This window comes from Melanotaenia boesemani, chromosome 18 (genome assembly GCF_017639745.1).
Source record: "Melanotaenia boesemani isolate fMelBoe1 chromosome 18, fMelBoe1.pri, whole genome shotgun sequence".
NCBI lineage: Eukaryota > Metazoa > Chordata > Actinopteri > Atheriniformes > Melanotaeniidae > Melanotaenia > Melanotaenia boesemani.
The window spans coordinates 27,295,374-27,306,350 of record NC_055699.1 but is presented as its reverse complement, the minus strand read 5'-3'; the positions used below and the strand labels follow the sequence as shown (position 1 = coordinate 27,306,350).

At 44.4% G+C, this 10,977-nt stretch overlaps 1 protein-coding gene across 2 annotated transcripts; it reads left to right on the top strand.

Moving 5' to 3' along the window:
- Positions 1 to 349: 349 nt before the first annotated feature.
- Positions 350 to 10,977, top strand: snx16 (sorting nexin 16). 2 transcript variants are annotated; one of them, XM_041968562.1, is made up of 8 exons: positions 350 to 503; positions 1,236 to 1,772; positions 2,232 to 2,318; positions 4,211 to 4,359; positions 6,033 to 6,102; positions 7,274 to 7,410; positions 8,606 to 8,728; positions 9,461 to 10,977. In XM_041968562.1, the coding sequence occupies exons 2-8, from the start codon at positions 1,368 to 1,370 to the stop codon at positions 9,576 to 9,578; spliced, it is 1,089 nt and encodes a 362-aa protein (XP_041824496.1). In that variant the 5' UTR covers positions 350 to 503; positions 1,236 to 1,367; the 3' UTR covers positions 9,579 to 10,977. The 2 variants fall into 2 exon arrangements, with proteins under 2 accessions (XP_041824496.1, XP_041824497.1); XM_041968563.1 differs by having other exon boundaries at positions 355 to 503; positions 1,287 to 1,772.

Genomic DNA, 10,977 nt, shown 5'->3' with positions numbered 1-10,977 from the left:
AAAGACGAGAAAGACACTAAACACAACCTCTCCTCAAAAAAAAAAAAAAAAAAAAAAAAAGAAGAAGAAGAAGCACCCAACCCAATTCAAATAAAACACAGTAAAGTCAATAAAACTTTAGGAAATTCACTTTATCTGGCCTGTAAATATTACTGTCTGCTGGGAAGTCTCAGCTAGGAATAGAGGCGTTCTTATATCTTTCATGTATTTTATAGCTTTATTTTTTACTTATTTATGTGTGTCTGTTATATTTCTATTTTCTGTTTATGTGTGCTTAAGCCGAGAGACTCTTCAAAATTTCGTTGTGCTGCATCATGACGATAAAGATCTAGACTGTTTTTAGTGTGAAATAGCGCCCTCGCGTGGAGGTGTGCAGCACAGCCACTACTGGTGGAGTAAAAACAAGCTAATAGAGGAGGACAAGGAAGGAACTGAGTGGATCATCAACCACAGGACAATCTGACATCGGGTGTTTTATGTGTAATGAAACCAAACTGTAGAAGGTAAGCACACTTGGACCTGAACAGCAGGTAAAAAGTCATGTTTTAGCTCGCGTCATCTTAGCTTTGTCCAAACCGTTGTAGCTAGCTAGCTAATTCTGTCTTAGCATTGTATTTCCATGTTGTCAGTGGATGGTGGACGCTCGTTCAAAAACAGCTCGGTTACGCTCGCCGTGGTTAATTATTGGTTAGAAATGGATCAGGATCATGAAATATTATTTTTAAGGAAATCATTTTTCTGATTCGGGGTGAAGGTTTTTAGCTTTAGCAGTTTTAGTTTAAGTTAGATTAGTTAGCGTAGTTTGTTTAGGTTTAGAACTCTATCTATCTATCTATCTATCTATCTATCTATCTATCTATCTATCTAAAACCTGGTCTGCTGATCAGCTTTACTAAAAATTGAGCTGATCAATGAACCTGTCTGATGGATGGATGATGACTCCTCAGGGAGCTGGAATTGATTTTAACCAGCACACATCTACACTTCCTCGTTTATCTTAAGCTGAACCATCACTTTGTTCCTCTCTGAGACCGGCTGGACTTTTAAGCTAATGAAATGATCTTCGCCTCTTCACAGACTGTTTCTATACGGAATTTTACAGCTTCGTAAAACATGAATGATATCTGGTTATAATGATAAATAATTCATCAGCTTACAGTCTGCTGCTCCTACACTTGCTTATGTTTGTTTATAAATTACAGCTGATTTAAGCAGTTTCTGGCGTTTCTCTGCAGTATAAATGTCAGCTGCTCCTTCCTGAGCCTCATCTTCAGCAACCCCACTAGGACCAGGACGAGGACCTGTACCTGTAGGTGTGAAGGCTTACTGACAGCTGCAGTGGAGGGGGTCAGGATCAACTCAGGAACATGGCGTCACCTTTCGTGCCTGTCCCGGTTCCCATGGACAGAACCTCATCAGCTGGAGGCAGCAAGCCGAGGCGGCCACCGCGAGCTGCATCTCTGGGAAGCGTCTCCAGCAGCTCGGACTCCTCGTCTCCCATTGCCAGGGTGACTGAGGAGGGATGCAACAGAGGGGTGGGTTCTCAGCATAAATCCCGCTGCATGGACAGAACTAACCGCAGCCGGACACCACCGCCCTTACAGAACCCTGTGACGCCAGCCCGGATGAATGGGACCCCGAAGCCCTCTGTAGAGGTCTGCAGCTGCCCCCGATCCACGTCAGACCCTGCAGGGAGCCAGCAGGTGGAGGACAGGCCTATCACACCCACCGTGCTGGGCTACGAAGTCATGGAGGAGAGGGCCAAGTTCACGGTATGATCACAGGAAAGAATCATCCAATCAGCGTGCAGCATCATCCAGTCAGCATGCAGGTGACTTAGTCTACAGGTTAATCCGTCCAGTCAGGGCGGAGGTGATGTAGTCTACAGGTTAATCCGTCCAGTCAGGGCGGAGGTGATGTAGTCTACAGGTTAATCCGTCCAGTCAGGGCGGAGGTGATGTAGTCTACAGGTTAATCCGTCCAGTCAGCATGGAGGTGATGTAGTCTACACGTTAACCTGTCCAGTCAGCATGGAGGTGATGTAGTCTACAGGTTATAATCCGTCCAGTCAGCATGGAGGTGATGTAGTCTACAGGTTATAATCCGTCCAGTCAGCATGGAGGTGATGTAGTCTACAGGTTAACCTGTCCAGTCAGCGTGGAGCTGACGGAGGATGAACATCTGTCTGTATTCCAGTGTTGTATTAAGCTCCAGTGTTTTCTATGCTGCAGGTTTATAAGATCCTGGTGAGGAAGACTCCGGATGAGAGCTGGGTTGTTTTCAGACGATACACAGACTTCTCCAGACTCAATGACAAGGTGAGTTTTTCTCTGTTCAGCTGTCTTTCCAGCCGGTTTTCTCTTGTTTTTGAGTGAACGCAGGACCTGATTACAGCTAAACAAAAGACGTTTCAGTTCTCAGACGTTGGCCCGAGCCAACTGGGTGAACTGGGCTAGTGTGGTGGTTTCATCACATTTATTTTGAGAAAGATGGTTGGAGGAGTCACAGGAAGGAAGAACAGATGGGGAGGCGAGAAAAGTTTTACCTGCAGAATTCACTGATTCACGTGATCATATGTGACAGTTTTAAAGGTCCCAAACATTAATCACATCTCTGGTTGCTGATTTCACACAGTGTTGAATTCTGGGTAATTTGTGAGGGTCCTCTCAACAAGGAAAACCATCAATTTGTTTATGAGTTTATTTCATCATCATTCCATACATCACCAGGTTGATTTCAGTGGTTCCCCTTCATCCCAAATTGGGATCCAGTCCAGTTACTGGATCTGTGGGATTGAGCTGCTTATTGGTTTTAATCAGTAATATTATCCCTAAACTATGGAATTAATAATAACTGAAAGAGCAGGATCTCTTTTCTCTCCTCTCTGAACATCTTCCTCCCTCAGATTTTCCAGCATAAACGGGTGACATCCCACCATTGCCCTGTCCCAGCATGCAGTGCAGTGTGACCTCGTGTCCTCTGCAGGGAGGGAAGCATCGATGCTCGACTGGTTTTAGTTTCCAGACAGACCGAAGCCAGTTTGAGCAGACCTCCTTCAGAGGTCTCCTATCAATAATTAGATGGGTAGCGGGGTCTCGTATTAACCATTTATTCATATTATAATAACAACCACAATAACAATAATACTAATTATAATAGCAGTAATATTTCAAACACCCTGCACATGAATAAATTTGAAGTGCTTAAAGGTCCCATATTATACACTTTATTCCCAATCTGAGACCATTCATTAATATCTAAATGAAATATTTCCGCCATGGTATGGACAAATCGACCCTCAGTTTGAGTGCAGCGGCTTCTCTTCACCTCCCTCTTTTTAGCAGCTTCAGAAATGTGCCGTTTATGGTGGGCGGAACCCTGGTGGAGCAGCTCAGCTGTTGGCTCCGCCCATCGCATCGCCCGTCATGAGGTGATTGACAGGTTAGGCCTTAGCGGTTACTAGACGCTGATTACAGCGTAGTGAAGGATAAACAAACGCCGGAACACCGGAACCCATTCCTGAAGAAGTTCGAGCAAGAAGACTAACAGTACTGCTCTTACCTCTCCAGCTGTGTCACGGACAGTTGGTATTGAACCTGGCTTCAGCTTCAAACGGTTGGCGAAGCCTGCTTTCCATGCACCCATGTTGTGGAAACAGTCCTCTTTGAAATGCTGGCCACAGACATGCAAAACCTTTGGAAGTTTTCCGGGTACATTTCCTCCAAAAATAAAATTAATCCACTCAGTCCTCGTGGGTTCAGTGGATGGAAGTAAAAAAACGTTTTCGTGTTCATTTATGCAGCCACAAACAGAACAGTGCTTCTGTCGCTTAGCCATGCCCGCTAACGAGGGTTGCCGAAGAGGGAAAAACACTGGGCGCTAGGTGATTTTTAGAGGGCGGGCTTTGAGAGCCGGTAGACGGGTCCATCGCTCTGTGGGGAGTGGTTATTGTCCCTTATGACGTCATAACGTACACGCTTTCAAACAAGCTCATTTCAGCGCTTACTTCCCTAGAGGTGGAGCAGGGGGGAGAGAGAGTGCCTGAAAGAGTTTCACACTTACGGGTCTCCTACACATGCGGGGGGACCAGTATGACTGTTCCAAAACCATTAAAAAGTGAATTTTGCATAATATGGGACCTTTAAGACAACTGAAGGTATAAACAAAGATACCCGTCATGTGATGCTCACTGTTTGTTTGTTTGTTGAAGTTAAAGGAAGCGTTTCCTGGTTTCCGCCTGTCGCTGCCTCCTAAGAGATGGTTTAAAGACAACTACGACAGTGACTTCCTGGAGGACCGACAGCTGGGACTGCAGGCCTTCCTTCAGAACCTGGTGGCTCACAAGGACGTGGCTCACTGGTGGGTTCACACCTAGAACTCATCACTGAGGCTGTTTCACTGCAGCCAAAGACAAGTAAACTGGACCTGAACCCGATGATAGAACTCACCGTCCTCTCCATCAGATCCACCTTCTAGTACCAGGTCGTCCTTTCCATCAGGTCCACCTTCTAGTACCAGGTCGTCCTTTCCATCAGGTCCACCTTTTAGTACCGGGTCGTCCTTTCCATCAGGTCCACCTTCTAGTACCAGGTCGTCCTTTCCATCAGGTCCACCTTCTAGTACCAGGTCGTCCTTTCCATCAGGTCCACCTTTTAGTACCGGGTCGTCCTTTCCATCAGGTCCACCTTCTAGTACCAGGTCGTCCTTTCCATCAGGTCCACCTTTTAGTACCAGGTCGTCCTTTCCATCAGGTCCACCTTCTAGTACCAGGTCGTCCTCTTCACCAAGACCGCTTTATAGTACCGGGTCGTCCTCTTTACCAGGACCGCCTTCTAGGTTAGACCCCCTCATAGTTGCTTCAGATCTGGGTTGGACATGGTCAGGTAGTGTTGGTTAAACCACGTTGGTACTGAGTCCAGAGTGGACCAGCTGATGGTCTTCTGCTGCGTTCTGGTTCAGACTGCTGCTCACAGGATATTTTCTCTTCTTCAGACCTTTCTCTGGAAACCCTAGGCTACGTTCACACTGCAGGTTTTAATGCTTATATCCAATTTTTTTAATGAAATCAGATTTATCGGCATCATCGTTCACATCATTGTTTCACTGCGACCTTCATCATGATGACGTGTGAACGGTATGCGGCCCTGAAGTGACACGCATGTGCAGAAGATAACATGTCACATTGTGCTTCACGTCACGTCTGGATACTTCACGTCTGTATCAGCGTGGAATTTCTCACCCGCCAGCTGAATGAATGAATGAAGGCGATGGAGAAAAAACAGAGCATGAAGGGTAACAATGGCCTTTCGTGGATCAAGACTCCTACTGCTGTACAGAGCCATGTGCAGACAATGCAGCCGAGGTCGTCTGCAGAGTCCTGCACAGGTCCAGTTTTACCAACATAAACTCGTTAGGATGATCACCAAACGCGACCCGTGGATATCTTCCAGAGAAAACTGGACCCGATGATGTAGGATATAAACCTGACCTGCAAGTTAACACGTTGTAAATGTAAATACACCCTGTCCTTCCTTCACTGCTTTACTTCGCTTCATTCGTTCATATATTTAAAGTGAAGTTGGTGTTTAGTTGTCATTTTAATTTACAATAAAAAGGAAAAAACAGCACAGTAAATATTGTAAAACAGCAAAATTGTGATGATTGTCTGACTTCTGTGAACTCAAACTCGGTTGAAATGAGACATGACCGTTCAAACCGTCATTAATAAATCCAACATGAGTCAAATATGGGCAAAAAAATCGGAATTGAGCTGCCGTGTGAACGTCTTAGAGATGGATGTGTGTGAAAATCCCAGTAAGCACTCAGACCAACAACCATAAATCCCTTTTCTTCCTCCTTCTGATGCTCATTCTGGATGTCTACACGCTGCCCAGTGATTGGCTGATCAGTGACCAGGTGGTGCTGATGAGGTGGATGGTTGGTGTAGCATCAACCAGTCAGATACAAAAGTGATATTTTGCGGTATTTCCCATTTAACCAGTGAAAGTCCTGATCCTGGTCTTCTGTTTCAGTCTGGCAGTGAGGGAGTTTCTGTGTCTCGATGACCCACCTGGACCATTTGATAGTCTGGAAGAGAGCCGGGTAAGTAACCCACCACCAGCATCACGTACTGCACATAAGGCACCAATTTACAGGGGGGTACTAAGAAAATGGCTTTATTGTGCTGAATTATAGCAATTATCACCAGTAACGGCGTTTTATAATGACGGAAAGAGTAATTTAATTAGCTCTGACTGAAAAAGTAAATCTGTTTTTCTCATCACTGCTTAATGGGACATTTTTGTCCTTACAAGTGAGGACAACAGGCATCTGAGTTTTCAGCATAATTTATGCTTCAGAGGGTCGTAAATGACAGATCTGCTCTAGTAAATATGGACGTCTTCTTTGGGGTTTATGATTGCTGATTTCTGATTTGGGAGTTCAGTATGTGGTCCTACTGCCCGACCAAGGACGCCTTTACATCTCCAACGTTACAGGACTGTGTCTGTATGCAGGTCAGACCAGACCAGGCCAGACTAGGTCAGAACAGACTTGGCCAGACCACCTCCAAATGTAGGCAGAATGATCTGATCTCAGGTCTGAAACTGGAAACATCATTTTCTGGATGTTGTGGAGGAAAATGACCGCTTTAGGATCCTTTATAGAAAACAAGTAAGCAGGACGGATTAGTGATGAACCTGATCATGTTCTCCAACATTACAGGACTGTGTCTGTATGCAGGTCAGACCAGACCAGACCAAGCCAGACGAGGTCAGAACAGAATAGGACAACCTCAGGAAGACGTTGTCTTTCCCCACAACGTAGAGCATGTAAACAGATCAGAACCAGTCAGTAAATTAATGTTGGGTTAATTATTTCTATGTTGGAATAATAAATCATCTACGCTGGAAAATTGATTTAACTTTTAAATGGAGCTACGCCCTCCTCCCTTGAGCCACCGCCTTACCATGGTGGAGGAGTTTGAACATCCTGAAGATCCTAGGAGCTATGTTGTCAGGGGCTTTATGCCCCTGGTAGGGTTTCCCATGGAAAACAGGTCTCTAGGTGAGGTCTCGACCAGATAAAAAATCTCATAATATAAAAAAAATCTTTATGTGTGTAGCAGGCCTTAGAGATAGGATGAGAATCTTGGTGTGAAATAAATAAAGCTGATTTATCAGGATGAATGATTTTCCCTCCAGAAACGTCTGTACTGCCTCCTCTGCTGTCTCTCTGCAGGATTGTTAGTTTTCTGTGGTTTTCATCCTTTCAGGCGTTCTGTGAAACCCTGGAGGAGAGTAACTACCGTCTGCAGAAGGAGCTGCTGGAGAAACAGAAGGAGATCACCTTCCTGAAGAGGAAGCTGGAGGAGAGAGAGGCGGCTGTCCTGCTGCTGGAGAAACATCTCAAGTTAGTGCATCACCACAAACACAGAAGCTCCAAACACATTCCTCAAGGTTCGGCTTGCTTTCAGTTCCTGGTTTGTTTTTTTATCCTCTTGGTTTCAGTTCCTGGTTTTAGTTTCTGTTGCTTCCAGTTAATGGGTAAAAGGATCCTCATTAGCTGTCTCCCAAGCTGGACGAGCTAGTATTCCTGGGGTCCAAACAAAAAGACAAGACAGAACAAACAATACACACGATAAAAATTATGGTCCACATCGTAATGATAATTGAAAAGCAGTAAAACATTGCAGACATCATTATAACCACCAGAAATAATTCAGAAAAACTTACATTTGTATGATGGGTGTGACCATTTCCTACTCACAAATTTAAGACGTGTGTTCTCAGATGGTCCTTTACAGATGCTTCCAATTCCAAAACAAGGTTATTCCTCCTTGTTTGACCCTCCATGTAGTCCACTTTCTCAGTCATCTTCCTCTTGCATTGTTTTGATTTCAGCACAAGCAGTTGTTCTCTCCGTCTTATTTTTCATCCTTCTTTGTTAGATCATCAGTGTTCCTCTGGGAGAATTGCAGGCTGCTTCTCAGCTTCTGTGTCTCCACGGTCAGTTTGTCAATCCGGGTAACATTGTTCACAAATAATTCCACCGCAGCCTTGAAGATGCTTTCTTGCTGCTGCAGCAGTTGCATGAACAAACCTCTTTATTAGATCTTCTTCCTAAAAGAGCGACACCAGCTCCTCCATTGGTTTGGATGATACTTTGGTCTTTTTTAGGTAGCATGGTGTGCTGAGATTCTCTGCTAGGAAATCCTCAGGCTACAGCAGATGGAGGAGGCTGAAATGAATCCACCAAAAATCTCAGAGTATGAAGATCATCCATTTGCTTGGTTTCTTCAATAAAGAGTCTCAGAGTGGACATTTAAAACAAAAATAGATATAAAACTATTCAAAAGCACTTTAAAAATACCAGTATCTGGAGCAGTACTAGCCCGGGACTCTGGGTGGAGTAAGAGGTTGGTTTTAGTTACAGTAGATTTTAGTTTCTGTATTTGATATTAGTTATGGTTGGTTTTAGTCCCTGGTTGGTTTTGGTTTCTGGATAGTTTTATTTCCTGCTTGTTTTGAATTCCTGGTGTGTTTTACTTCTTGGGTTGGTTGTGCTTCTTTGTTGGTTTGAGTTCCTGTGTCCATCTGTGTTTCAGTGGTCAGTGCGTGAGCCCTGAGTCTCCGTGTGGTCTGGTGGCTCAGGGCAGCGACAGCAGTGCAGAAGCTGATGTGGAGTCATCTGCTGCAGAGGCTGACCAGGCCACGCCGGACGATGCTGGGTGAGAAACACATCCACACACATCAACATGGCCAATATGTACGTGTCAGTGGAATGTATCAGGTAGTGCTGGTGGTATACTGGTTTACACTGTCTCAAAGTGGTTCATATTGATATTGGTTTTTATTTTGGTTCTGATCTGAATCTAAACACTATAACCAAGGTTGGGAAGGAGGTGCAGTAGGAAACTGTTTAAAGGGGGGGGGCATTTTCACTGCTGCACCACTAAACCTGCAGCAGGAAGCTGTGTTATTGTTGAACAAAGAAAGTGAAGCTGCAGCGGACGTTAAACAATCTGTTGTTTGGAAATACTTGGGTTTAAAATGTAGTTAGATGATGTCCAGGTAAAATCTGCTGCACCACCTTAGCTGCTGAAATTACATTACAGTCATTTAGCAGATACTTCTCTGGAAAGCTGCCTTCATCTGGAAGTAGTGTTAAGGGTCTTGCCCAAGGACCTAACTGGAAGGTGTTAATATTCACACCATTATATCACACACACATGTATATATATATATATGTATGTATATATATGTATGTGTGTGTGTATGTATGTATATACACATATATATGTGTGTGTGTGTATATATATATATATGTATGTATGCATGTATATATGTATGTATGCATGTATATATGTATGTATGCATGTATATAGGTTTTTGTATTGATTGTTGCAGTATATCCTGAAATAGTAATTACTCCTCCTCTGCCTTTTCATCCTCCTCTCTAGAGGTCGATGTGACGTCCAGCTGGTCCGATCATCCGCCTGCTGGTGCCGACCATCGCTCAGCACGTCTCCTCCGGTCATCCAGGTCACCCAGCTGTCCCACCAGAAACCCCAACAATGATCTTCCTCTTTCCTCTTCCTCCTCTTCTCCATATTTTTCCTCTCATCTCCTGGATTATTGTGGCTGGCCCACCTCGTGGTCATATCATGTGACACCTTCAGAACCTCCTGCTGGATCAGATGGATTCTGACATCAGAAAGACTCATGTTAGTTTCTTGACCCAGAAAAAAAACTTCTGGTTCAGCCTGGTTGTTCCAGCACTGTGACAGTCTCCAGGAATGATCCATAAGGTTCCGAATTAGAACCGGTAGCCCAGTGATAGTTCTGTTCATGCTTTCCTTCACAACGACATTCCTTTATGTTTTAGTGCCAAGTGGAATTCCCACGTCCAGAACCGGAACCGCCATGGCCGATTTGAACACAGATCGTTTCATCCTCATCCTCCACCAGAGACAAATAACCAGAGACAAGTTTGGACCTGAACCAGAACCAGTTTCCTCCAGGTCTCCCTTTGACATGCAGAGACCAGGTTCTGGTTTGTTCCCACATAAATCCAAGAGGCCAGTCTGCTCTTCTACTAGATTCAGGATGATGATGATGATGATGACGATGATGATGTCATCATTAAGCTGGATTTTAAATTCCGTTTGGGAATCTCCACAGAGACGTCCACAGCTGACCGAACGGTGATCATGTGATGATGTCACCATGTGAACTAGTTTCAGGGTCCATATGAATCTTGGACCTGGATTTGCAGGGGAACCTGCATCGGTCTACGAGGTGAGACGGAATTCTAGGAATGTGGAGTCGGATCAGCTTATTATTTTATCCTGATTTCACCCTGGTGCTGATTTACTGGAGGAAACCCAAAGCCATTTTACCACATCATCTTTACTTGAATTAAACCAAGACTGTTTCAGGACTCATCAGGACCGATGGTGGTTAGACGATTAAAAATAATCCTATATGAGCCAAATTGAGCTTGAACTGAGACTGGCCGTGGTTCTGGTTCTGACCCAGGTGTGGTTCTGGTTCTGTGGTGATGAGTTGCTGAGGGGTACTGTTCAGACACAACCCGGACTGGGTGATAAAATGCACTTTATAAATGATGTTTGCTGGGGTTGTTTTTATAAAACATTTTTGATCAGAGTCTCTGGTTTTGTTGGGGTTCACGTGTGGTTCTAGTGGGGTTATAGTAGGGTTCTGGTGGGGTTCTGGTAGGTTTCAGGTGTGGTTCTGGTGTGGTTCTGGTGTGTGCGTAGCCTCCATCATAACGAAGTGCCTTGCAGACTTCTCTGTTAGAATCTTTGTAGATTCAGTTGAACTTTGCGTTGCTGAGAAACGAGTGAAGATTCTTTCTTTTATTACACAAAGTCTTAGAACAGATAAACACCTGTCGTTGCTCTATACAAACAAACATGTAAACAATGTCTGGTTTCACAATAAATAATTCTAAATA

Bases quoted from the DNA above. Each gene is read 5' to 3' on its own strand.
- snx16 (XM_041968562.1), top strand. From the start codon at position 1,368: ATGGCGTCACCTTTCGTGCCTGTCCCGGTTCCCATGGACAGAACCTCA. The intron at 1,773-2,231 runs GTATGATCACAG...TCTATGCTGCAG, and splicing joins AGGAGAGGGCCAAGTTCACG to GTTTATAAGATCCTGGTGAG. The intron at 4,360-6,032 runs GTGGGTTCACAC...CTTCTGTTTCAG, and splicing joins CACAAGGACGTGGCTCACTG to TCTGGCAGTGAGGGAGTTTC.